Source organism: Prionailurus bengalensis, chromosome E3 (assembly GCF_016509475.1).
Source record: "Prionailurus bengalensis isolate Pbe53 chromosome E3, Fcat_Pben_1.1_paternal_pri, whole genome shotgun sequence".
NCBI lineage: Eukaryota > Metazoa > Chordata > Mammalia > Carnivora > Felidae > Prionailurus > Prionailurus bengalensis.
In genome coordinates this window covers 4,488,001-4,515,719 of record NC_057357.1, presented here as the reverse complement: position 1 = coordinate 4,515,719, position 27,719 = coordinate 4,488,001, and the positions used below count along the sequence as shown (strand labels likewise).

Genomic DNA, 27,719 nt, shown 5'->3' with positions numbered 1-27,719 from the left:
GAGGGGCAGAGAGAGGGAGACATCGAATCTGAAGCAGGCTCCGGGCTCTGAGCTGTCAGCACAGAGTCCCACGCGGGGCTCGAACCCACGAACCGTGAGATAGATCGTGACCTGAGCTGAAGTCAGATGCTTAACCTACTGAGCTCCGCTCGCCTAAGAAACTTCTAGTTTTGGCCGTCATAAGTGAGGCGTTCTCTTTCATTATGTGTGCTGATGAGTGGGTTTTGTGTGTGTACGCAAAGGCTGTTGCTTTAGGAAACACGTCTCGTGCAGGTGACGTGCCTGCAGAGTGTGCACCCGTGTCCCTGTGCAAAATAAGCCGATTTTCACACACAGCGGCCCGCACCCAGCTGAAGCAGACCCCGTCCAGCGCCCTCGTCCCCCTCCAGGTTACCACAGCCCCGACACCTGTCGCCATATGATAGTTTTGCCTGATTGCTTATTTCGCATCAGTGGCGTCCTCGTCCTTTCGGATCCCGCTTCTTCCACGGAGCACATGCCTGGTGAGACCCACGGAGTCACGGTTGCCGCCCACCCGCTACTCTCCCTGCCGGACAGGGTTCTGGGTGCCGCACCTCAGGTGTCCATGCTCCTGTGGCAGGCTTTGCGTGGTGCCCAGGTTTTGGGGAGATTACGGAACCATGGTTTTCTGGCTGTTCTCATAGCAGTGTGGAGGCAAACGGAGTGTAGATGGGAGGCTGCTCGGGCTATTCTCCGGGGTGATGGGGGTTTGAAGCAGGGCTTCGATGTGGTCTTATCGTTTGGACCGAAGGGTCGCTGTCTTGGGAGCGTGGAGGTGTGGGGGAGGCTGACCCAAGGACCTAGGGGAGAAGTGGGGGGGGCCTGGACCCCAGGCGTGGCCATGGGGGTCGAGTGGAGAGGACGGACAGATTGAAAAGACGCTTGCAGGGCACTGAGTAGACAGACTCGCCGAAGGTGGGTGGGGGTGCAAGTGCCAAGGTTTCCTGGGCTGGTCTCCCCCCCACCCCCAGCTGCCCCAGAAACCAGCCCCGCTGCTGCCTGTCTGGGGACAGGGCAGACGGTGCCCCATGACCAGCTGGGCTTCAGGACAGGAGGGGACCTGCTTCTGTCCCCAAAACCAGTATGCTTCTGACCGTCGGATGCTCAGGTGGGCAGGCATATGTCTGGAGGCTTCTAGAATAGGCACAGGTCCTGGGGGAGGGGCAGCCTGCTGGAGCAGGCCAGGAGCAGGAGAGAGACCCCAGGAGCCACAGGAGGAGGGAGCTCGTCCCACGCAGCCAGCTGTGGTCAGCCCCGGTGTGCCCGGCGCACCACCTGCAGTTGCCAGGAACCGGGCGGTGTCAGGTTTCCTTTTGGATGTGGCCGAGTGGAGCGGAGCTGAGTTTGGTGCTCGGCTGCAGCAACTATCTTTGACATGGATTTCTAGAACGGTCCGTGGACTGTCCTCCCCTCTGCTGATTTAATCCCTGCGTTTCTCTTCTTTACCCCCGGCTGCGGCTGACTGGGCCCGGGCTCTGTCCCGGTCCTGTGCCGGCGGCTGAGGATAAGGCCGTAAGCCAAGGTACCGGCTCTCTCCCCTTATGGGACTTAGGGTCTCACAGGGAACACAGACGTGGGCTGTCCCAATACCGAGCCAGGAGATGAAGCACAACGGTGGTTAAGTGCCGCGAACACGGGGAGCGGGTAACGTGCCTTGGGTCTGCGAGCCGTTCGGGAGGAAGAATGAGCAGAGCACGGGGGTCGATTGGATGTGAGGGAGGAGATAGAGAAGGTTGGTGACCAGTTTCCCGGCTGGAAAACTGACCACCTGGGTGCCTGGTGAAAAGGGGACGTGGGACAGGTGGTGTACATTCCTTTGGTGGGAACTTTTTTTTTTAATTAAAAGAAAAAATTAAGTTTATTTATTTTTGAGAGAGACAGAAACAGTATGGGGGTGGGGGGGGAAGGGCAGCTAGAGAGGTAGAGAGAGAATCCCAAGCAGGCTACGCGGTGCCCGCACAGAGCCTGATGTGGGGCTTGAACCCGAGAAGCCGCGAGATCATGACCTGAGCCGAAATCAAGAGTCAGTCGCTTAACCGACTGAGCCACCCAGGCGCCCCTGGTGGGTACTTTTCTTTGAATTGCTCTGGTTCTCAAGCTGTTTTCTGCGGAGGCCTGGAGGTATCCAGAGGACCACGGGGGGTGGGGGTGTGAATGACCGTGGGTTCCCCCCATCCTTGCCTCAGTCAGGAAACCCCATTTTTTTGTGTTTGTTTTTGGTAGCTTGGATGTAGGTCCACGTGTAAGATTCCTGCACACAGTCTTTACTTAAATAAAGGTTGTAGAAGATGGTTGAAGGGCTCTGGCATGGTAGAAAGAGAAAAGCAGAAATATTTGTTGGAAGTTCAGCACATTTTTTTTAGGCGGGGGAAGGGTTCATTTTCTTCTGTTAAAGTCAAGTTGAAATTCTCTGTGATATTTTAGTAAAAAATGTGGTTGGAGGCTCCCTCCTCCCTCGCCCTTGACCTCCATACCAGCCCATTCTCCTTCTATCCCTTCCTCCGCCCACGCCCTCCATCCCATCTCTGCTCATTCTCCTACCCATTGGCCTATGTTGTGTCTGTTTGGAGATCTAGAAAGATCTTCACTGATGGTTCTTTTGGGTAATGAGTCAAGTTATTCATTTATTTTTACCTTTAAGGTTTTTAGTATAACTTCTTTTTTGTTGTTTATTTATTTGAGAGAGAGGGTAAGCGGTAGAGGGAGAGAAAGAATCTAAAGCAGACTCCGTGCCCAGTGCGGAGCCCGATTGGGGGCTCAATCTCACGACCCCGAGATCGTGACCTGGGCCGAAGCCAAGAGTTGGATGCTTAACTGACTGAGCCACCCAAGGTGCCCCGACTTAACTTTTTTTTTTTTAATTTAAATCTAAGTTAATATATAGTGTAGTAAGATTTCAGGAATAGAATTTAATGATGTGTCACTTACATATAACCCCTGGTGCTGATTCCAACAAGTGCCCTCCTTGATGCCCCTGGCCCATTTAGCCCATCCCCCACCCCTCTCCCCTCCAGCAACCCTCAGTTTGTTCTCTGTATTTAAGAGTCTCTTGTGGTTTGTCCCCCTCCCTGTGTTTATCTTATTTTTCCTTCCCTTACCCTGTGTTCCTCTGTTTTGTTTCTTAAATTCCACATGTGAGTGAAATCGCACATGTGTCTTTGTCTATTTCGCTAAACATAATACATACACTCTAGTTCCATCCACGTTGTTGCAAATGGTAAGATTTCAATCTTTTGGATCGCCGGGTAATGTTCCTGTGTATTTACCACCTTTTCTTTATCCATTTGTCAGTCGATGGACATCCAACTTCTTTATAATGACAAATGGACTCTGAGCCACTTGCTTTCTTGTGGGGACAGGGAGGGCAGAGGTTTTACATGAGGTATTCTCACTCAAGGAATTCACTCGAGAAAAAAGTGAAAGGACCCCTCCGCACTCCCCCCACCCCCCACCCCCCCGCCAAATCACAACCATCATTGACTGCCCCTTTCTAGATGGAGCTCCCGCGTCCCCGTCAACAAGGGACTCGGGTCAGTGTCTGTGCATTTACAGGTCTGTCTTCACATGTGCAGATAATACAGCCCTGCTGTTCTCCACTCGCTCCCCGCCCCAACACCTGCCGGCATGCCTTGGAGATGTATGCGCCTAGTTGCAGATGGTTCTATTTTCAAACCGCTCTGACGGATAATTTGGTATAAAGAATTAATAATAGGAGATTGGAATAGTGGAGAATTGGTTAACCAGCGTCAGTGACAAATCCAGAGAAGCCAGGAGCGGCAGATACAAGGGACAACTATGGACCTGTTCCTCCATCCAGGGCAGACCTCCCACCTCATTGGAAAGGGTCTGGTCTTTTTTTTTTTTTTTAATGTTTATTTGTTTTTGAGAGAGAGAGAGAGAGTGAGCGAGAGCACAGGCAGAGGAAGGGCAGAGAGAAAGAGGGAGGCACAGAATTCGAAGCAGGCTCCGGGTTCTGAGCTATCAGCACAGAGCCCGACGCAGGGCTTGAACTCACGAACCATGAGATCATGACCTGAGCTGAAGTCGCTTAACCAACTGAGCCACCCAGGCGCCCCAAAAAGGGTCCGGTCTTTGCGCACGGGATGGCAGAGAAGCTCCTGAGGGGCTTGTGGGTGCAGCTTGCTGGAAATCAGCCCTCTGGGGTGCCGGGGGAGGCCAGCCACAGGACGTACCGAGCTTTAGCACTTGCTCCGTGCCGGGGAAGCTGCTGTTTGCTGGGTGCTCCTGGAACCAGCAGCTAGAGAGGCCCCTGCAGGAACCTAGAGCATTTCGGTGCGGTTCAGTCGTGCAGACAGCTGCTCAGGGTGAAGGTCAGACTGCTGGACGGGAGTCCCTGACGGGGGAGGGGGCCCCGTGTGCAGGTGTGTGGGGCTGAAGACAGGATGCAGGGAGCAGCCCCCTGGCCTGGGCCACGGGCCTGCAGCATCCGGGACCTGCCGCTGTACCGCCGGCACCCAGGTCAACACCTGGAGAACAGCTGAGGCCAAGTGCTGGAGAAAGCCGTGCCCCTCCAGGCAGCTCGCCCTGGGGAAACAGCCTGGCTGAGCAGTGGAGAGAAAAGCCTGCTCCCCAGGGAATGTGGTGGGAGGACCGCAGGGGTCCGGAAGGAAGAGCCTTTCCTCCTGCGAAGTGTCTTTACTGCACTCCCCGACAAAGCCCAACATCGTGCCTGCGGCCGGGGAAGAATGGACTCGGTCTGGCTCCCTTGTCTCCGTTATCTCGGAGCAGGCAGAAAGTGGGGGTTTGGAGCTGAGAGGCAGGAAGTTGATAACCAGTCCCCCTTCCCCTCCTGGCAGACATTTGGGAACCTTCTGGCTCTTCCTGTGTGGTCCGTGCTGTGATGAATGTCCTTTCTGAGCCGTGTGCACGTACCAAACAGCGTTTCTCGGGTTTTTCCATGACAGCCCATGGCCCATCTGGGGAGCCTTAGGGCACAGGCTTTCTCCGGGGTCAGCCTTCCTGTGGCAGGGAAGGGAGCAACCCCCCTCAGGCTGTGCCCTCGGCTCTCTCCCAGGTTGAACCTTCGGGAGCTGGGCCCCTGGGCCTCGCATATGCGTTGGCTAGTCTGGATCATGGCCTCTGTGGGCACCGTCTATGTCTTCTTCTTCCATGAGCGGTAAGCCAGGGCTGGGGGGGCGGGGGTGGGAGTGGGAGTGGGAGCCCAGGGGAGGCGGGGCCTCCTCTCTGCCCCTGGGGAGATGAGACCCCCCAAGATGACTCCGAAGCGTGACGGCACTGCTCTGCCTGACATCCTGGGGCTCGGGCCCGTGGATGGCCCCAAGGCCACAGCCTGTAGGCTCAATCTGAAGAGGTTTTTGAAAAGACCCTGTGGGTCACGTGTTGCCCACCTTCCCTAAACCGGGTTAGCAGATGACGGGGGCTCCCTTTACTTCCGTCCTGTTGTCGGGTGAGGAAAGGAACAGAGAAGCAAAAGGGAACAGTTGACTTCCTGGCACGCAGGTGTCAGTCGATGTGGCCACTCGGGTGGATGGAAGGCGGCTGCTTGGGCCCAGCGGGAGGAGGTGCTCAGATGACATGGTAATGACCGTCCGGGCTGGAGCGTGGCAAGCACCCACACGCATGCCACACTCAGCATTGGCAATCCTGGCCTGCCCTCGCGAGGGCGGAAGCCAGGACCACCCAGTTCCGCCAGCACCTGCTGCGTGTAGCTGGGTGGCATCTGAGCCGAGGGGTGCTGGGCAGAGGGTGGAGTCCTCCTCACTCGGTCAGGGGTCCCCTCCTACCCAGCACGGGGAGCCTTATGCTGTCCCGAGGCCCAGATGGCTTGTCTTCCCGCCAGGTACAAGCTCGTGGAGCTGCTCTGCTATGTTATCATGGGCTTCTTCCCCGCCCTGGTCATCCTCTCAATGGTAAGTACCACCCACCCGGCCTGGGGGCTCCCGGCTGGCCGGAGGGACCCGGGGTGACTCTCGGGGTTGTCCAGTCGGAGCCCCTCCTCTGGCACACGAGCAGAGTGAGGTCTAGAGAGGCCGTAGAGCATGCAGCTTAATCCTGGGGTGGGGGGAGGGGGGCTCGACTCCTCGGCTCTGCAGCACTGACTGTGCCCAACCTCCAGTGAGCTGTGACCCTCCACGCTTCAGCCCTGCTGTGTGTTTAAGGATTAAATCCCACGGAGAGGGATTAGAATGGTGCGTGGGACGTAGTACCCAGTTGCTAAATTAAATCTGTAATATAACATCCCTGGGCACGGAGGCAGAGCCGAGTCTCAGGACTTAATGATTACCCCCTTTGGTGTTGCCACATCCTAAGCTCCCAAACCAAGCCCAGAAAGGGCGACCAGGTTCCCTCACTGCACACTCTCTGAGCCCATATGGAGCACGGGAGGCATACCCACAGGATCCAGCGTCCTTGCACCAGGCGTCACTGGAGATGGGACACCGAGAGAGGATGCAGCCGGCAGTGCTTTTGTGGCCCCTGAGTAGCCAGGCCAGGGTGTACCCCCATAACCTCAGACTGTGGGGCATAGGATCTCCGGGTAGCTTTGCCCAGCCTGTGAGGGGCAGAGCCTTGCAGGGAGAGGACTGAGGCCCCCGCCCAGGAAGAGAAGAAGCTGGTGGCCGTGCATGGACCCTGTCTTCTCCCTGACCCTCAGTTGCCCCATCTGTGAGGTGGGCACAGTAAATTCAGCCTGCCCGGTACCCTCCCTAGGCCAAGTAACAGTTTATTATTTTTATACTGTTATTGTTGGTTGATGTCAAAAGGATATTCCGTGAAATCTCACAGGTTTGTTTGTTTGTTTTTTAAATTGTATGGGTTTTATCCTAAGCGTTATGGTTAGGAAGGTCTTCCTTTCCCCAAGTTTAGGGATAACAGTCACCCGTATTTTCTCCTGTTTCTTTTGTGGTTTAACCTTTAATAGGTAACTTTTCTTCTAACTCTTGTTTCTCCTGTACGTGGTGATTCCTCCCCGAATACTTAGCCAGTGATGTCCATTATCTGCCGTTGAAAACCGCTGTGTGAAACTGTTAAATTCATGCATATATGTGCGTCTGCTTCCGAGATTTCAATTCTGTTTCATCAAGGGGACTGTCTCTATCCTGGCACCAGACCATTTTACTTAGTGTAGCTTAATTGCGTTTTAATCCGTGGCCCCATTAGTCCTCCTGCTCAGCATTTTCCCGATGATTTGTATTTATTCTTACAGGTTGCTTTTTCCCCCCTCCAAGTTTATTTTCATTTAAGTACGTATATTTAAGTTATCTATTAAATATTAAATTATGTAATTCATAGTAAATATTTTTAAGTTTCTAAAGTTAAATTATTTAAATTGCTTTTTAAATTTAAAAAAAGTTTATGAAGTGTACTAAGTTAAATATTACACTATCTAATTTATATTAAACAAATATTTTTAAAGTTTTAAAAATCTTAAACGTACTTTAAATGTATTCTTAAATTTTTAAAAATCTTATGAAATATATTAAGTATTACACTGTGTATTTTATATTAAATATTTTAAAATAAAAAAAAATTTAGTATTTAAACTTATTTAAAAAATTTTATGAATTAGGGGTGACTGGGTGGCTTAGTCCGACTCTTGATTTAGGCTCGGGTCATGATCTCCTGGTTTGTGAGTTTGAGCCCTGCATCTGAGGCTGTCAGCACAGAGCCTGCTTGGGATTCTCTCTTCTCCCTCTGTCTGCTGTTCCCCTGCTCATGCTCTCTCTCTCTCAAAATAAATAAAAGTTAAAAAAAAGTATGAATTATATTAAACTAAATATTACACTGTATAATTTATATTACCAAAAAAGTTTTTGAATTAAAGAAATTTAAATTTATGTTTAAAAAATGGGTGATGGGCATTGAGGAGGGCACGTGTCGGGATGAGCATTGGGTGTTTGTTGTATGTAAGCAATGAGTCGTGAGAATCTATTCCTGAAGCCAAGAGCGTGCTGCTGTATACACTGTATGTCAGCTAACTTGACAATGAATTATATTAAAAAAAATAAAGAAAAATTTAAATTTTTAAAATTTTTTAAAATTTATGAAGTATATTAAACATTACATTTTTATAATTTCTATGAAGTGTTTTTTAATTTAAAGCTACTAAATTTCTTTCAAAATTTTAATGAATTTTATTATATTGCATTGTATAATTTATATTCAGTAAGTATTTTCAAAATCAAAACGTTAAAAAATTGTATTTGAATTTATTTTCAAATTCTTACAAATTTTATGAAATATATTAAATATTACACGATTAATATATATTAAATACATATTTTCAAATTTTTAAAGACTCATTTAAATTTATTAAAAATGTTTTAAATTTTATGAATGACGTGGGATAAATTTTAAATTATACGGTATCCATCAACTTATGTATTGCATATTTAAGTACATGTATACTTGCATACATTTAAGTACTTATATACTTGTATATGGTAAGCATATATTTAAACACATAGTCACTGCAAAAAATGAGCCTGAAAGTATGTGGACGAGCCAAAGCCGCCTTCTGCCTTCTCCCAATATCCCGCCCCAGCTGCAACCCCCATTCTGGTTGCTGTGTGTCCTTTCTATTTATTTACATGCAAGTCCACGTGGCTTTGCAGACACGCTGACTTGGCTTTCTTCTAAAAAGACGAGGTGACACGAAATGTGCTGCTCTGCAGTGTGCTTTGCTCGCTTACCACGTGTCGTGGGCGTGTTTCCATGACCGCCATATAGAGTGACACCCGCCTCATGAGGACGTTGTGAAGGTGGCGTCAGATAACCCACCGAGGCCGTTCATGCAGTGCCCGGCACGTGGCAAGTACTGGGAGGCGCCACACTCTCGAGGACTGAGCACATGCGTTGGCGGACGTGCATCCCCCGGGATGCTCCGCAGCGGCTGAAAAGAATGGAGATGGCTCCCGCTGTGGGAATGCAGACCGATCCCCAGCAGAGGAGTGAATCCAGCATGGAGTCACAGCATGGTGGGGATGGCGTGAGCCCGTTTATCTGGAATGAGAAAGATCCGTTCCTGTGCATAGTACATACGTATGAAGTGCATGTTGCGTATTGCACGTGGAGAGAACATTTCTGGAAGGATACCGTAAAGCACTGTTAACAGCGGTAGCCTGTGATGCGTGTAAAAGTGGGCCCAGGGGCATCGGGGGGTGGCGTGGCAAGTTCTCACGCAGTCTCTGCTGTTCCTTTAACCACGAACGACTCCCTTGTTGATAGTGCTCATCTCTGAAGGCTGGGACTACTACTTTCTTTTTCAGTTTATTTATTTTGAGAGAGCGAGAGAGAGAGCACGCGCACTAGTGGGGGAGGGGTGGAGAGAGAGAGGGAGACAGAATCCCAAGCAGGCCCCGTGCTGTCCCTGCAGAGCCCGGCACGGGGCTCGATCCCATGGACCGTGAGATTATGACCCGAACCGAAATCAAGAGTCAGACGCTTAACCCACTAAGCCGCCCAGGTGCCCTCACTACTTTTCTCTTCGTATTTTTGGTTTGGTTTCTCTAAAATGTTTCACCATGGACATGTATTACTTTAAAAAAAATTGTGATAAAATATACATAAAATTGATGATTTTAGCCGTTTTAAGTATACAGTTCAGTGGCGTTAAGCACATTCACGTTATTGTGGATCTGTCGCCACCGTCCATGTCCAGAACCTTCTCATCTTCCCTAACTGAACCTCTGTCCCCGTTAGACACTGACTCCCTGTTCCTCCTCCCCAGCCCCTGGTCACCTCCATTCTACTTCTTGCCTCCATGCATTTGATGAAGTCCTGGGACCTTATATGCGTGGCATCCTACAGTGTTTGTCCTTCTGTGTCTGGCTTATGCCACTCAGCATCACGTCCCCCAGGTTCATCCATGTGGTAGCAGCTGTCAGAGTTTCCTTCCTTGTTAGCTCGGAGTGAGATAGTCCATTGCGTGAACTGACAAGAACAGTGGTTCATTTAGCCATTCATCCGTGGATGGACGTGTGGTTGCTTCCACGCTTTGCCTGTTGTGAACCTGGCTGTACACGTATCTGTCCCAAGTCCTTGCCTTCACTTCTTTTGGGTGTATACCCAGATGTGTTAATTTTTAGAAAAGATAGACTGTAGAATATTCTTTGAGATTTTGATAGCACCGAGTGACATTTGAGAATTAATCTGGGGGGAATTGACAGCACATGTGGGGACACCCTTCCCGGGAATCTGGGGAGGCTCACCATGTACGTCTCTTTTCGTTGGGTGGGAGGGGGGGATGGTGGGGTGCTCCCGGCCCTGCTGCCTGCTCTTCTGACCTGCGCCCCACCCTTGTTCTTGCCGACAGCCCAACACCGAGGGCATTTGGGAGCTGATGACCGGAGGGGTCTTCTACTGCTTGGGCATGGTGTTCTTCAAGAGTGACGGGAGGATCCCCTTTGCCCACGCCATCTGGCATCTCTTTGTGGCATTTGGTGCTGGCACCCACTACTATGCCATCTGGAGGTACCTCTATCTGCCCAGCACCCTGCAGACCAAGGTGTCCAAATGAGGTGGCCCAGACTGCACGGGGCAGAGCATCATGGGAAGTGTTTCTGTGAACGTTGGTCCAGAGCACAGCGCCCAGGCCCGTCTGCGTGTCCACGGGTAGAGCTTTTGATGGGTCTGAGGCTACTTCTGGTTGGTAACAGCCAGAACGTCCTTAGGGTCCCAGGTGAGAAAGAACACATTTAGTCATATTTACAGAGGAGAAGTTAACCCTGTAATGTGTTTCTATTCTAGGCAAGCGTTTCCTAATACAGACAACATTAATGTCTTCAGAAAAGGGAGCAGACATTGTCCTGGCAAACTGGGGGGGACCCTGGGCCAATATGTGCTCCTTAACGTCCTCAGAAATCTGTTAGGGAGTCAGTGGGTTGTTTGTACCCGACCGGCCAGGGCCTCCTCTGCTACCAAAGTCCTGGCTGGGGAATCGCGCCCTGTTCAGGGAGTCACCCAGCTTTAGATCAGGGATGGTGAATACCTGTGACCACAGCAGACATTACCAATCAACTGCAGCATGGTGCGGCATCAGAATTCTCCTCCAGGCGGTGCTCAGGGCAGCTCAGCACTCATGATGGCGCCTCTTAGCCTTTCTCGCCTGGCGTGCCCTGCACTGGGGTCGTGGCCACCAGTTAAATGTCTGTCTCCAGGCGGGGGAGCGTGCTTGCCTCCTGCATTCCTTCTCCCTTGTCCCTTTCGGGGAAGCCCCTGGAGTGGGCGGTCTGGGGGCAGTAAGGGGAAACTAAGGCAGGCAACCTGAGCATACCTGACCTTGTGCTCCACTGTAGCTGGTTCTCGGTGCAGAGAACCTCAGGGCAGGCGTTCTCTTCTTATGCTGACAAACCCAGAGAAGTTATCAGCCATTCGTTGGGTGGGGGGGGCGGGGTGCGGTGGGCCTGGAACTTGCTGGCCTGCTCCACGTTTAGGGCTCGTGATGCCAACATTCGGTGATTCTTGCTTGTTGCCAATCAGTGGCCCTGAGAGGCTCCTCCCATGAGCCCCAGAGGGAAGGTTCCATAGGGATCTGGGCAGAGTGTCTCCAGTGTTGGGATACTCCCACCTCTGAAGCCCCCAGCAGCCCAATGTCAAGGCCTCCAGGGACCTGTCCTCACAGCCTCCTCCAGGGGCTGGGCTGGCCGCTCTGACCTGGCTCGTGGACATTTACTCGGGAGGGGATCCAGGCCCAGCCCCCGATCTGAATGGGAATCTCAGAATCTCTGGATCAAACCTCTGTCTCAAGGTAGACAGGCCTCAGTCTGCCACTCCCAACCAGAGTTGGGTGGGCAAAAAGACAGGATGCCTTATGCTTCGTTCTAGTACATTCCAGGATACTTCAGGGTCCCAGCATCTGGAATCCCCGTGTACCGAAGCCAGTTTTAAATCATCCAACACATTCCTGAGATAGGCGGGTTCTGAGCCAGCAGATGCTTTGGGGATTTTTTTCCTCTCGGGCCTGTGCGTGGGTGTGTGCGGGTGTGCACACACGCGTGCATGTCTGTGTGTCTCCGCTGGCACTCCCAGCCTCTGGAAGCTGCCTTCATCTGGTCTGCTCGCCATCAGTTGGGGTCAGGGTTGGAGGTTGGGGATGAGGAGAGGAAGCTTTGTGGGGGCGGGGCCCTGGGGAGGCGCTCGTCCCTGAATGGGGGCAGGGACGCAGTGCTGTGATCTCTGCCTGGGCCTGAGGCAGGGGGAGGGGCTCGCCTTAGCTCTGGGAAGCCCATCAGGAAACCTCCCAAAGCAAGGCCCCAGCCCCGTGCCAAGCTGACGTGAAAGTCCTGTCACAGCCAAAGCCCCGTTACGGGACCAGGCCTGGGTGCCTGGGACCTGGGACCTCAGTGGCTCTGCAGCTGAGCTCTTTATGTGATACCTTCATTTCCTGCCCCCTCCTCCTGCCGTTTTGGTCTTGCATCATTTCCACCCCCCCCGAGGCAGCCTGCCCCTTCGTGCCCCACACCTTTTGAGGCGCGGGTTCACCCCTCCATCCACCCGTCTCATCCCCACTCCTCCTTCAAAGCCCTGCTCGGGCGTCAGTATCGAGGGACTTCCGGCCTTCCTCTGACTTGGGGGGCTCCCGCCTGCTTCCCAACACCCCCTGTGCTCACCTGCACCACAGCTTTGATCTCTGTCCTTTGTCACCCTGGTCCTTGCACCTGCTTCCCGACCCAGGAGCTCTTTGAGAGAGGCACTGTGTCCTGCTGGGTCTGACATCAAATGTGGCATCTTCTGTTAGTAAGGGCTTGGGCCAGTTCCTTAACGTCTCTGTGCCTCAGTGTCCTCAGCTATAAAATGGGTATAGTAAGGCGGCGCTTTGCAGCGTTGCTTGAAGGTTCAGTAGGATAACGAATTAAACTCCCAGCCTCGTGTCCTCATAGCTCTCTTAGTGGTCCACGTGGGAACCAACCTCTGATAATGAAGGTGACCCCCTTCTAGGCGTGTCAGCGGTACTAGCCAGAGGAATGAATCACTAACGGTGGAATTTCAGACTGTGGACAGGCTGGTGAGGACACCGCTCTGTAGGGCCTTGACCACATTCCTTCCCCTTATTCCACTTCAGGGTGTTTCCTCTGAACCCTTTCTCTCCCTCAGCATCGTTGTGAAAGTGAGTTTCCCAGCATTCCATTTCATCTAAACCCAGACCCTGGACCTCTTCCAAAATGTGTCACAAACAGTACAGGAAAGGACAAGATGTTGCTCAGGCCATCCCCTCCTGTGGGTAAGCATTCTAGTCTGTGCGTTGGACATGCAGGGGTGGAGAGGGCGGGACACTGGGAATTCAGAAGCCAGCCCCCTCTTCCTGGCCACCTTTGAGGCTGTCGTATGCCAGGACGACCCAGCAAAGTGACCATCATGCCCCAAGGAGCCAGGGAGGCGGTTTGCAGACCTCTTTGACGTTCTGGGTGCTTCAGCAGCTATTCCTGAGTTAGGTGGACACTGCTGGGGTGGGTGAGGGGTGGGAGCCGGTGAGCAGGGAGGGATGAAGGCCGGTTGGGGAGGCTCCCGCCGCTTGGCCGGGCTGGGGGACAGGCCTGGAGGTGACAGCCTGCTGACTGAGTCCACTGGCGGTCGTCTGGGCAAGCCAGAGCAGGTGCGCTTGCTGGTGAGGCCTGCCTGCCAGCCGGTGGGACCCCCCTGATGGGTCCTGGGCAGAACTTGCCGAGGGTAGTCCCCAGGGCCAGCGGTCTCTCGGGCCAGGGGTCTTTAAGCCAACGCCACACACCAGACCTGCCTTTCTTAACTGGAAATTGCACGTGTGGTGGGAACAGGACGGAGCGTCCCTTCTCCCCGTCAGCATCGGGCTCAGGCTGGGAGCACCCTAGGAGGGCACCGGTCACCGGTGGGTGCGGGATGGGAGTCCCAAGTGGGTCTAGACTGACGGTGGGGGTGGGGGCCCCACACAGCGGGGTGATGTAGAGGGCTTCCCCAGAACGTGGGATTCCTGGGTTTTCTGGGGTTATCCGCACACCAAGCTCTCTTTTCCATTTCGTCTGCAAAAGCTGAAGCGCTGGGAATGTTTTCCCAGCTCAGGCCTCCTTTGGGAAGCAGGGGCGGGGACAGCTCAGGGGCTAAGAGGGGCAGGGAGAGCTCAGAGGTCTGAGAAGTGAGTCTAGTGACTTAGAAAGGCACCGCCTACCGTGCAACCCGATGCTGCAGGGTGGGCTCTGGGGACCTCATCGTGGGGTCCTGAAAGGATAGGTCCGGCAGCCGTTTCCACGTGAGTATGTGACAGCTACACTCACAGGCGTGGTGCACAGCGGGTCTGAGGGGAAGGAGCAGGAAGCTGGGAGGCAGAGGCCTCCCCAGATGGCACCCCTCTTGGGGGCCGGCCTTTATGCTAGTGGCTTCATAGACGCTCTGTCCATTGACTGACACAGTCCCCTCTGTGGGATGAAGCTCGATCTTACAGAGCAGGAAGCCAAAGCACAGAGAGGTTTGGCGACTTCCCCAAGGGCATCCAGCATCTCACCAGCAGAGCAAAGCTTTGAAGCCAGGACTATCTAACCTCCAAATGTCAGGGCCCTTGGCCAGATCTCCTATTTCCAAGGAAATGCACTACCCCCAAGTCTGGGCTGAGCATTTAAAAAAAAAAATTTTTTTTTTGATGTTTACTTAGTTTTGAGAGAGAGAGAGAGACAGTGCAAGTGGGGGAGAGGCAGAGAGAAAGGAAGACAGAATCCGAAGCAGGCTCCAGGCTCTGAGCTGTCAGCACAGAGGCCGATGTGGGGCTCGAACTCAGAAACTGTGAGATCATGACCTGAGCCGAAGTCGGACGCTCAACTGACTGAGCCACGCAGGCGCCCCGGGGCTGGGCATTTTTAATGATTGAGAAAGCAAAACCAAGCACTAGTGTGTGTAGCATTTGCTGATTTCCCTGGTGTAAATGCTCCCATGGCCAATTTCCAGCTACCACAGTGACACCACCGAAGATGCCTGGGGAGGGGATGAGCGTCTTTGACCCTCACAAGCCCGCACGGGCCCGCCCAGCACGCCGCTGCCCCACCACTTCCTGACTGTGCCCCCTCACGCACGGAGCCGGGCCGGCCCGGGATGCCAAGTTGTGAGAACAAACCAGCTCTGCAGGGTCCCCGTGTGGGGTCAGGCGTGGCATTGAGATGCTCGGAAACTCCCCCTCGGGAGTCTGGAACCGGGAGCCGGTGGGACCTGATCCAGGTCTGGCCCTACGCTGGCTGGCACCCAAGACTTTCAGCCACGTCCGGCATCTCACGTGCGGGATGGAGATTGCGGTCAGCACACGGAACCGCTTTCTCTTGTGAACCGGGGGGGCAAAGGCCATGCCTCTGCTGGAGGAAGTCAGAGCAGTGATCATGACCCCAGGGCTTGGCCAGGGAACCTCCACAGGGCTTGGCTGAACCACAGATCCAGCCTCCCCCCCACCCCCCCACCCCGGGGACTGCTGAGCCAGTAGGTCAGGATGGCACTCTGGAGTCTGCACTCTTCCGGGTGGTCTGGACACAGTTTCTGGAAGCCCTGCTCTGGAGCCCATCCCCTTTGAGGCTGTGCCCTGCACGTTAGTGGTGGGGTCATAGAGTCAGTCTCCAGAGGACAGACACGTGTCCGGGGTGGGGGGCACCGAACCACTGCTCTTGCTTTGGGTTCTTTTTCACTTAGTTTCCCAGATTCGCGGCATTAATGCCCCTCAGCAGCCTGTGTTTATGCACAGGCCATTCCTGAAATTGGGCTCTGTCACTGACGTTTTGTACGCTTTGTCCCAAGCCCTGTGATTTATGTCGTTTTTACAAGCACTCTAAGAGGTGGGTATAAGCCCATTTTACTGATTTGGAGACTAAGGCTCAGAGACGTTAAGTAACTTGTCCAAGGGCACACTGCCAGTATGTGGCAGCCATGGCCTCTCCCCCACTCCACTGTCTGCTCCCTAAAACACTGGCAACTCCCAGCCTGTGGATAGGAGCACTTGAAATGGTGGTAGGCTCCGTGTTTCTGTTTCAGACGGTTCACGTGCTCTGAACGGTTATTGCAAAGGCGTGAGGCTTCATTCAATAGCCCCGTATTCAGGCCAGTGTGGGAGACACGGGCAGAAACTCCCAACCAGTCTTTCAAAGGACGCTCATTTGGGGGAGCGTGTAGCCATCTGGCTCCTAGTGGCCAGGTAGCTGGGAGGGGCCGCGCTGTGTCTCTCCCTAGACTTATTCTGAGGACACTCTGGCCGGATGTCGGCGCTCACCGCAGCAGCCGGATTCCCTGCGAGGGCTCCGAGCCCCAGGTCCCGACGGGACACCTGCCCACGCACAGGTGGCTGGCAGGAAATGTGTGGATCCCAGACCCATCGGCCTTTCTGGTTGCCTTACTTGAGGTGAGATGAGCAAGTCTGGGAGCCTGAGCAACGCTGACCTTGAACATGAGCCAGAAAGGGTGGCACAGCTCGGTTTTGTCCCCGGAGAGTGAGGATGAGAGCGGGGCAGTGATATCCCTGGGGCACAGAGCCAGGTCGGGCTGGGGCCAGTGACTTTCCGTCCCATACTTTTCTTTTCTTCCCTGGGTCCCGCAGCCCATGCTCTGGGTAGAAGGCTGTGGCGAATCCTGAGCCATCCGGTGACTGGATGTGCAGCCCTCTGCTGCCTCTCTCACAGCCTGGTGGCTCAGGTGGCGTGGCTCCCCCTGGTCTGGCAGGGAGGAAGCACCAGCCCTCCCCCGTGGCCTTGCTTTCCGTGCGTAGATGTGAAGCTTCCCGCTTGCTGTGTGACTTTCGGCAGATTACTTGCCCTCTCTGGGCTTTCATCTGGTCTGCTGTTAAAAAGAGCTGGTTGGTCTTACTCAGCTGATTGTAAGCTGCTGCCGGTCCGTTTCCAAACTGTGCATGTCAGGGATGAGCACAGAGCCCAAACTGGCGGGCTGGCTGGCTTGACTCCGCATGGCAGATCCTTCCCCAGATTGAGGAGAGGTCCCCTGGGGGAGCAGAGGGCTGTGGACCCAGCTCCTCCCGGGAGTAACACCGAGACCCTCCTCTGTGCCCAGTCGCCTCTGATAGATACCGCGCAGGGAAAATAAAGGGAACCCCAGGGGATGGAGAAACACCATACATCACGTAGAGAAGCTCTGTGCAGTCTGGTGTCGACACGGGTGGCTATTTACGCGTAAGTCCACTAAAATGAAATAAAAACAGAAATTCAGTGCCGCAGGGGTACTAACCACATTTGAAGTGCTTACTGAGTAGCCACGTCTGGCTAGTTGCTCCCAGCGCAGGTAAAGACAATCTTCATCATCCCAGAAGGTTCCGTTGGACAACACTAGTACATCAGTGGTTCTCAAACTTTTTGGAAGCCCTTTGTGCCCTTAAAAATCGTTGAGGACACCAAAGAACCTGTGTTTATGGGCTATCTCTAATATTGACATTCATCACCCTTGAAGTTAAAAGGGACAATATTTGAAAATACCTATTCGCGTCAAGATAACTTCATTTCACATTAACCTAAGTAACATATTTTTCTACTCAAAGTAACTATTTTTTCGAAACAAAAGAGATTCCGGTCGAGGCGTGGCATTGTCTTACGTTCTTGCAAATGTCTTGAAATGTCTGGCTTAACAGAAGACAACTGGATTCTCGTGCTTGCTTTGACACGATCCGTGACCATCGCCTGTGACGTAGCCTCGGGAAACCTTTGCATGAAGTACGCGGAGGAACAGATAAATAATGGGAGGGCCTTGGGAGACTTTCCCCTTTGTGGTACAGTTGGTAACAAATGTTGCACACACCAACACTCTCCCAGAGCTGGAGCTGGAGAGGTGGGTGGGACTGGGAGGCAGAGGGGTTGTGAGCAACCCTCAGGGACACCCGGTTGAGGGCAGGCCCTACATCTTTACCGATCATGCCCAGTGCCCAGCACAGCACATGGCGCTTAGCAGGTGCTCGGTGCACATTTGTGGGGTGAGCGGGGTGAGCTCATTCTGTATCTCCTCCTTCTCTTCCGAGGTTGGGAAGGTGAGGCTATAGAGCCTCCTGTAGGCATCGGCCCTTCGCATCCAGGCTGCAGACCTGAGCTTGATATTTTTGGAGAGCTGGTTTAGCAGCTTCCACTGCCTGCGGGAGCGTTCACCTTTCTCGGTTCCATCCCCCTCTTCATCAGCGTAACAGGCCATTTACACCCAGCTCTAGACAAGTACACATTTTGTTCTTGTATCTTTCTTGTATGTTTCTCCCGGCAGCACCTGGCAGGAGGGAATTGCTGTTTCCTTATTACATGGGGAGCCTGAGGCTGTTGGGAGAGGCCGCCTGACTTACCCAAGGTCATCTGGTGGTGCAGGGCCGGGCTGGAACCCAAGTCATGACCCTGGGGTGTCACACCCTCCTCCTTCCGCTGGCTTGCTCCCTGTGAGCTGAGCTCTGGGGCAGCGGATGAAGGCCTCTCCTTGACGTCCTTGTGGGGCCTCGTTCTCCTGTCTTTAGCAACGCCATCCCTTGGCCGCTCAGTTCCTGAGCTGAGTCCGTTTTACCTGAGCCCCGAGAGGCTTGAGGATGCATCTGCATTCTCTGCTCCTGCCTTTGGGAACTGGCAAGGGCTGGGACTCTCTATAGGGGGCACGGACACTGGAGCCCAAAGCCTCTCACAGGGCCTGGCAGCCAGTGAGCCCCGTGAGTTGTGGGACTGCTGTTCGTTACCGGGGCGTGGTGGGCGGTGGGCGGCGGGTGCAGCCCTGATTGGTTATCCCGGGTCTGCGTGGAGTCCCTGTGCCCATCCAACCTGCTGTCTCCTGACAGCCTTCTCTGTGCAAGCTGGCCTTGTGATGGGCTCTCAGGACCGGCCTGCGCCCTCGTAGTGGTGTTAGGAGGAGAGATGCATCACTCCGGCTGCGGCCCGTATCAGGAGGGTCACCTGTGCGTCATGGGATCTGCCTGGCGTGGGTCAGCAGTCCTCCGTTTATTCCCAGATACCCGTCTCCCAAACCTTTTTGATTACTACCCATCAGGAGAAATGCATTTTACACTGTGATTCCAGTTTACACATCCGTTGCCGACGCAGCCCCAACTTGTGTATGAGCTACCTGCCCTGTCGGTCCTACCCCTAGCCATTGATTCAGGTTGCTGGTTGTAACCCACCAAGTGACTTTTATGCTGCAAGAGTGGGTCTGAACCATCAGCTCTGGGAATCGTTCTGGGTGGTACTGTCCTGCAAAGCCATGGGCATTGGTACTGGGTGCTTAGTGCCTGTTCTGCCGTGATTGGTGGGGATCGGCGCGGTGCCATACCTTGGGAACGTGCGTTCCCAAGGCCAGATGGGGACAGTTAAAGAGAAAGAAGTTAGGAGCCTCAGAGGATCTGGCAGCTCAGAACCCTGACCCCACTGAGAGGAATGCAAGACCAGATTTTTGAGTCTCTTATCCTGGTGATGATGGCCCTGGTGATGATGGCCCTGGGGCTGGATGGGTCATAGAAATCTCCAGCGAGCTGAATGCGTGTCTGCCTTGATTCAGGCAGGGCTGGGAAGGGAGACAGTGAATCTGTTTGAAACGTGAGGGGACCCAATTTTGCAAGGGCTGTTTTGCCTCCATAAGCAATTTCAAATTTCGGGCCCTGACCCCGCTGAATGAATCGCCTGCCAGTCCTGTTTACATTGCCGGGTTTCACTACGAATCTGTCCGCTTCTGTGCAGGAATGGTTCCTGTTGCTTGTTAAAGCCTTTCTTGGGGGGGGCGGGGAGGGGGAAGCGGGAGCTCTGACTGTCTTTTACACTCGTCTTTCTAGACCTAGAGTGTCTACGGCGTCGGGGACTGGCATCTGTGGCATGACTTTTTTAAAATGTCCTGCTGGTATTGGACCCTCTCTGTGTTTGTGAAATTGCGATTTTGTATTAACACAACGTTTGATAAACATTTGTAGGAAGAGGAATAATCCTGTCTGTGAATGTTCTTGTTCCCAGTGGAGTAGAAAGAATTAAAAAAAAAATAAAAATTCAAGATGCCTCACTCTGGCCCAGTTGTCTTCTTACAAATAACATCTGTCCATTCTTTTTATAAAAGCAGTCTCTGTTCACTATAGAAAACTTGGAATATTTAGAAAAGCATGAAGTAAACTAAAAAGCTTGCATTAGCTGTCTGTTGCGGTAAAACAAATTATCCTAAAATATAGTGGCTTAAAACATCCATAATCATAAATATCTCTCATGGCTACCCCTGGAAAAGACAGTCTTTTTCCATGGTCGGTAAGGTTCCAGCTGTGAAAACATCAAAAGCAAAGACATCTTTTGTTTTCTTTTTCATTATTTTTAATGTTTATTTTTTATTTTTCTTTTTAATTTTTTAAAAGTGTTTACTTATTTTTGAGAGAGAGAGACAGAGTGCAAGCAGGGGAGGGGCAGAGAGAGAGGGAGACACAGAATTCAAAGGCTCCAGGCTCTGAGCTGTCAGCACAGATCCCGATGTAGGGCTGGAACCCATGAACACTGAGATCATGACCTGAGCTGAAGTCGGATGCTTAACTGACTGAGCCACCCAAGTGCCCCCAAAGACATTTTTTTTTCTTTTTTTTCTTTTTGCTTTCTTTTCCCTCCCCTCCCCTTCCCTTTCTTTTGTTAGAGAGCATGAGTAGGGGAGGTACAGAGGGAGAGAGAGAATCTTAAGCAGGCTGCATACCCAGCACTGAGCTCAAGGTGGGGCTTGATCTCACAACCAGGAGATCATGACCTGAGACAAAATCAAGAGTCACATGCTTAACCAGCTGAGCCACCCAGGTGCCCCAAGCAAAGATATTTTAATCCATACCCACAAGTGAAATGTTGGTCTGGGTTTCCCTTTACAATGTGGCAGCTGGGTCCCAAGAGAAAGAAAGAGCCAGGCAGGAGACGTAATGTTGTTCATGACCTAGCCTTGGAAGTCGTGTAACTTCACTTCTGCCTGCCGTGTTCTACCGTTGGACACTGCTAAAAAGTCCTCACGGGGGGGGGGGGGGGACGCCCTCTCAAGATCAAGGGGAGTGTGTTTTCTCGAGACCACATGTGGTCATGTTTGTGATTTTATGTTGTGATCGTATCACAGGGTGATATTTTTGGCTGATGAAATTGATTCTAACTCCTACTTGGGATTGAAAAACAACTTTTCAACATGTTCCCCAGTCCCAAGACCGGGACTAGAATTTCCAGAGGCTTCACTACCTGAATAGTTGATTGATTAACTGCGGGGGTAGATTATTTAAGTCCCACCCAGACTAAAATCTTTAACAGTCAAGTAAATGTTCAAGTGCTGTTAAACGAACACTCAAGAGTAAAGTGACTTGACATCACTTATTTTAATGGCACTGAACCCTTTGTTTGAGCTGAACACATCTATGACCTCTGGCTTCATTTCCCATATATATGACTTGAATTCCTGTTTTCCAGTTAAATATCTTACCTGAGCTACATCAGGTAAGCTTACTGGAGCTTACTGAGCTTACTAGAAATCTACATCAGAATAGACGTATCAACTTTAAATTGAATAATTTCAAATATCATGAGTCCTGGTACCGTGTGCTTTCCCAGGGCATACATTGTTGACTGGAAGTTGCTCAGCATATGATGTGCCAAGAAAAATAACAATCGCTGAGTTTTGACTGATGAGTGTACAAGGAATGGCCCAACCCGGAGCACTGCTATTTATGGGTTGTGGCAGTGAGTTCATCAGGAATGGGATCCCAGGATTGTTTGGCCAACCCCTTCTAGTGATGCGGCCAGAAAGAAGGGCCAGGATCTAAGGCTCTCCATGTGCCTGCTGCCACCTGCCCTTGTCTTCTGGTCCCCTCAAGAGCCCTGGCTTTCTGTCTCTAGACCCATCACCCCTGGAAACCTGCACTTTGACCTTAACCAGATGCTTTTTCTTTGGGCTCCTTTGCCCCTTTGGTTGATTGAGTCCCGGGACTCTGGTGTCCTCTGGTGGCCACAGAGGGCAGCTCAACACAACATTTTATTTGTGGATTTCCAAAGGCCTTCAACCCTTTATAGTTTAGACTGGTTTTGCTCACCTGCCCATGGGCCTGGAGCAGGGATACGAAGATGAATAAAACTCAGTTCTTGTCCTTGATAAGCTTCCAGTTGAGGGGAAGCAAAGGAGATGGGTGGGAATCTCTTCATTCCTTTTGTTTACTCATTTAACTGCTACTGAGCACCTACCTAGTAGGTACTGAGTATAGGCAGTCGGAGTCCCTCCCTTTACAGAACACAGATGCCCGTGGGCGTTAAATACTCCAGAAAATACATTTAGATGGTGATACATGCCTATGAATGAAATAAAACAGGTAATGAGATAGAGAATGACCACAGGGATGACCGTCAAGAGAATGGTCTGGAGACAGTAATGGGAGCTGAGTTTTAATGAGAGGAAGGTGCCAGCATTCAGACACAAAAGGAGGAGCATTTTAGGAAGAGGAGACAGCAAAGGGAAGAAGGCTTCAGAGGAGGGAATGAGCTTAGAGCGTTTGAAAGCAGGAGTTTGGTATGGCTGGAGCCCTGTGATGGAGGGAGCAGTGGGCCGGTCAGCAGGGCCAGCTGGGACAGGGTTTGAGCCCTGCCTGAGTCTCTGCAAAGGGGAGTCATGGGGGAGCGTGGGCCGAGGAGTAACATCTCATTTGTCTTTAAGAAACATAGTTTGATATGATGTGAACCCACGGGGAGCACAGGGGAGGCGTCTAGACCCAACTCCGGCAGTCAGGGAGGCCTTCCTGGATAAAGCGTATTAGTTATCCATTCCTGCATAGCAAACTGTCCCCAAACTCAGTAGCTTACATTAATAAGAAACATTTATCATCGCACAGTTTCTGGGAATTGGGGCATAGCTTTGCTGGGCGGTTCCGGCTCGGGGTCCCTCACGAGGTGTCGTCAGCATCTTGGTGAGGGCTGCATTCATCTGAAGGTTGTTGAGGCTGGAGGGCTCACATCCAAGATGGCGCACTCATGTGGATGGCAGGCTGGTGCTGGCTGTTGGTTTCTCACCATGTGGATCTCTCTAGGGCTGCTTGAGTGTTCTCTCAACACAACCGGCAGCTTCCCCCAGAGCGAGGGATCCCAGAGAAAGCAAGGAAGCCACGCCTTTTATGGTTTAGCTCCAGAAGTCACGCTGTCATTTTGGCAGATCTCGTTGATTACGTAGGTCAGGCGCTCTTCAGCACGGGAGGGGACCCCACAGGGGTGTGAACACCAGAGGGTGTGAATTGTTGGGGATCTCCTTGGAGGTCGGCTGCCTAACCTGAGTCCTAAAGGAAGAGTGCCAATTGGCCAGGTGATGACGATTAAGGTTAGGGGCCAAACTGTGTCCCCTTGAAATTCTTAGGTTGAAGCCCTGATTCCCTCTGCCTCAGAATGCAACTGTATTTGCAGTTAGGGCCTTTAAGAGGTGATTAAGATAGAACGAGGTCATCGGGATGGGCCCTAATCCAGTGTGACTGCTGCTGTCCGTGTAAGAGATTAGGACACAGAGGGGCACACAGGGAGACATCCATGTGAGGGCGCAAGGAGAAGACAGCCATCTGCAGGACAAAGACAGAGGCCTCAGGAGAAGCCAAACCTGCGGACGCCGTGATCTTGGTTGGCCCTCTAGCCTCCAGAACTGTGAGCAAATAAATATTTGCAGTTGCAGCCGCCCGGTTTGTGGTATTTTGTTATGGCGGCCCCAGCAAACGAACAGACTTGAGGAAAGGTGTTCCAAGGCCTGAGCCAAGTAGTTGGCATTGCTAGATCCTGAAGAGCGGGGGGCCGGCAAACTCTTTCTGCACAGAAACAAATGGGTGTAGCTCTGTTCCAATAAAACTTTATTTATCAAAGCAGCAGCCCAGAGGCCATAGTTTGGCAACCCCTGCTGAAGAGGGGTGCGGGGAGGAGTGGGAGATGAGCCTGGGTCATGGTGAGAACCAGGCTCTGCTTTCAGCCCTGATACCTGCCTCTTGAGGGTCAAGGTTGGGCGTGTGTATATGTGTACGGGGAGTCCTATAAAGGTTCTTACATGTATGGGGGGAGTCCTGTAAAGGGGATTGTTCGATCACGTGGTCTCAGGCTCAGTTCTTGGCTCCACCTGCCCGGCCTCTCTGAACCTTTATTTCGTCGTCTGCAAAGTGAGAGCGACAACATCTGAGTCACAAGAGTCGATGTGAGCTCTGGGGCCTCGCTAGAGCCCCTCACATAGGGTCTGGCACACTGTAGGTAGGTGGTCTCATAGATATCCGTTCCCAGCCTCCACTTTCCTCCTGCATGTATGCGATCGTTACTATAAGAATTTATACCCCGATAGCAAGATGGCAGCAAAAAGCTTCACTCCCAGGGGTAGAATTATGCATCTACACCCAAGACCACATGAATCCCCCATGTGACAAAGGGACAGTCTTTCACCAAGGGAAAGTCTTTCCCCCAGCCGGAGGGCTGTTGCCAAGGCGAGTTTTAAGGACACGAGCTTCTTTTAAAACACCTTATCCAACGAGCTTGTTGGGCCAGAGCCCTGGAGCTGACCTGGCCCCGTTTTGCATCGTTTTACGCAGAGGCGTCATGTTTTGATTTGTCATTTAAAACTCTGGCTGCGGGGTAGGGGACAGATTGTAGGGGAGATGGAACCTGCCACCCTTGTCTCCTCTCAGTGTCTTAGATGTTCGTATATTGGGGCCGCTCCCCTTTTGGTAAGCGTTTGCTTTACCCTTGTCCCTCCTTTTCTTGGTCCTGTCCATTGGGGGACTACAAAGTGGGGACACAACAGCCCACCGGTCTCCCAGAGCCTTAGATGAGCAAGTGGCCTCTGAGCTTAGTGTGGCCCCGCCTCTCCAGCAGAGGCCCCACCTCTTGAGCTGGAGACAGGGGTGGGCCGCCTAGTCCTGTCTCTCTGCAGCTAGCCCGCCCTCATCTGGAGACCCCGCCCCGATCTTGGAGGCCACGCCCACACCCATTAATTGGCCGGCAGGTGGCGCTGGCGCCCCGCCCAACATCTCACCAGCTCCGCCCCCCCCTTGAGGGCCCGCCTTCTCAGGGTCTCGTCCTCGTCCGTTGGGTGGCCGGCGGGAGGAGACACCGCCCCGCCCGTCGGGCCCCGCCCCGAAAGGCCTCGCCCCGCCCTAAGGTCCCGCCCCGTCCGTTGGGCGGCCGGCAGGAGGCGCCGCGCCACGCGCGGGCGCGGGGCGAGGGTCGAGGGCGCGGGCCGACGTTGGTGTGGGAGCCGCGCGGGAACGCAGCGGCGGCGGACTGTGTCGGAGGTGAGTGCGGGGTGCGCGAGGAGCGGCGGCCGGGGCGCCGGGGGCGCGGAGCCGGCCGGCGGGGAGGCCGCGGGGCGCGTGCTGGGGCAACGGGGCCCTCACGGGGCATCTCTTGGGCAGTTCTGGCCAGGCTTGTCCGGTTGCCATGGAGACCGGCTACGGTCGGGCTCCCGGGCGCCGTCCCGGGGCGGGGGGGGGGGTGGGACCCGAAGCGGGGCGAGCGCGGGTTCCAGGGTTCGCCTGAGGCCACTATCCCCTGAGACCCGGGAATCTGCCCCCCCCCCCTCACTGCAGGGGACCCTGGGCCTCAGCCTCCCTGGTGCTCCCTTAGAGGGGGGTCTGGCATTGCGGGCGTCGCGGGGGAGCAGGGCGCGGGGGTCCGCGCCCTCCCTCCAGGGTCGGGTGACATTCTCCCCCCCCCCGCCCCCGCCCACAGCCCGTCCCGGTTTTCCTGTTCACGCAGCAGCGCGTTCCCCACTCGTGTGCCAGCCGAAAGCATTGTCTCCCAGCTATTTCTGTACCACCTCCGGCCCCTCGACAAATACTGCATCTAAGAAAACAGATGCTGAGCTGGAGCTCCTGGGGGCCCCGCGGAAGAAACTGGTTTATTTCCCGTCAGGGAGCCGGTTGGTGGGACCGCGGGGGGAGCTGCAGACGCGCCGGCTCAGCGCACCGGCCCCCCGCCCTCAAGTGTTTGCTTAATCTGAATTGCCCGAAAGAATTTTGTCAGTCGCCAGTGATTACAGGTGTCTCCAGTTAGCACGGGGCCACCTCTCGTGCATTCCAGAGAGGAGCCAGTCCTTAATCCCACTGGTGGAAAAAGCCCCCTCTGAGGCGGGTAGCATGTCAGAATCACATCTGATTAAATTCTTTTTGTATTTGAGAGCCTTGCTTCGGCTGGAGCTGTCAAGGTAGAGTTTATGGATGGTGGGGATAAAGCAGAGCCTGAGTCTGCCCTCTTCCTTCCCTGTCCTGGTGGAAATTCTAATGGGTTCCACATTGTGTTGTTGGGCCGGCCGTGCGCCTCCACCCATTTCGTCAGCCCGGCACTGACCTCGCTGGCTTCACTCGCTGGTGTGACTTACGCCTGTTTTCATCAGAAATCGGATTCTTCCTTGAGAACAAGAGAAAAACATTCTCTAAGAGAAGCAGCAGCCGGTGTCCTGCACCCTTGGGCCCGCGTTTCCCCAAACATGTGTATGGAAGAGAAAGAGTAGAGCACGGGGCAGAAAAGGGCAAGGCGGGTCACGCCTCCCCAACCCAGGTCGGGTGACCCCGGGGGGCGCCTGCCCTCCTGCCCTTGCTGGAAACGGGTCCGGCACAGTGTGACAGACAGGCTGTCCTCCGCATTCTGTCTGTGAAGGACGCTGGCGAGGGAACACGTGGCCGCCACCAGTGGCTGCTCTCTGAAGATGGCCACCAAGGGAATGCCCTCGAGGAGAAGAAGGCTTCCCTGACAACACAGACCACACAGTCTGGGGTCTGTGTTCGCCGGGGCTCCTTGGGGCTTAAGGAGGGGCTCCTGAAGAGAACAGATCACACCCTCTCTTGCATTTTCTCTCGTCTTGACGTGATTTTGCTGACTTTGCTTCGGAATCCTGCTGAGGAGAAGGGAGGGGACCTAGCAGTGTTGTAAGTTGTTTTTTTGTTTTTTTTAAGTTTATTTATTTTGAGGCAGAGAGCATGAGTGAGCAGGGCAGGGGCAGAGAGAGAGGGAGAGAGAATCCCCAGCAGGCTCTGAGCTGTGAATGCAGAGCCCGATGTGGGGCTCGATCCCACAACCTGAGAGATCATGACCGGAGCCAAAATCAAGAGTCAGACACTTAACCGACTGAGCCACCCAGGGGCCCCTCTAGTTCTTTCTTTCTTTCTTTCTATTAAAGTAGAGTTGTATACGCTTTAGACCTTGTGGAACCCGGACCCACTGCCAGACGCACAATAGCCGTTGCCTTCTCTGCAGTATCTGGGCGTCTTTCCCGTAGTTTTCGGCATGATATTCAAGTTTACGTTCAGACATCTTGAAAGGCAGAGGCTTCCAAGCCCCTGGGCCACTTTGGGTTTGGGCCGAGGCCCTGGGGCCTGTGCTTGAAGGAGGAGGCCGGCTAAGCCAAGTGTCCGTGGAGGGTTCAGGTCCTTTGAGAAGGTGCTGGCCCAGAGGCTTCTGAGCCGGGGTGTCCTGAGAGGCAAGCTGTGTACGTAACTCGCGAGCTCCAGTCTTCAGAAAGCTACTGCATAAAAAACAGCTTTGCGGTGGTAAAGCATAAATGACAGGCTGTACAACACGAGGAGGGTCCCCCACCCGCCCCTCCAAAGGGCAGACGTTAGTGTTCAGAACCTAGTCTTTGGTGCGTGAAGCTGTCAGCAGCAGCTTGAAGAGTTCAGGCTTTTCTGAGGGTTGTATGATGGCGGACAGATCCCGGATGGTTCTAGAGGACTTGAGCGGAGGGTCTGCTCCCGAGCTTCCTTCACAGCAGCCCTGGAGGGAGGGACACACTTAGCGCATGTGACCGAAGCCGGGGTGCACGACTAGCAAGAGGCC

At 53.3% G+C, this 27,719-nt stretch overlaps 1 protein-coding gene across 6 annotated transcripts in view; it reads left to right on the top strand.

Annotated features, from left to right (window-relative positions):
- MMD2 (monocyte to macrophage differentiation associated 2) overlaps positions 1–27,719 on the top strand; it is a 63,579-nt gene that overhangs the window by 34,415 nt on the left and 1,445 nt on the right. For 3 of the 6 annotated variants that reach the window (XM_043559587.1, XM_043559590.1, XM_043559589.1), the window contains 3 exons: positions 5,057–5,158; positions 5,843–5,912; positions 6,313–7,258. In XM_043559587.1, the coding sequence (XP_043415522.1) occupies positions 5,057–5,158; positions 5,843–5,912; positions 6,313–6,588 (448 nt within the window). In that variant the 3' untranslated portion in view covers positions 6,589–7,258. Of the gene's footprint in view, positions 1–5,056; positions 5,159–5,842; positions 5,913–6,312; positions 7,259–10,315; positions 14,678–27,719 lie in introns of those variants that run through there. The other 3 variants (XR_006294153.1, XM_043559588.1, XM_043559591.1) reach the window with 3 other exon arrangements.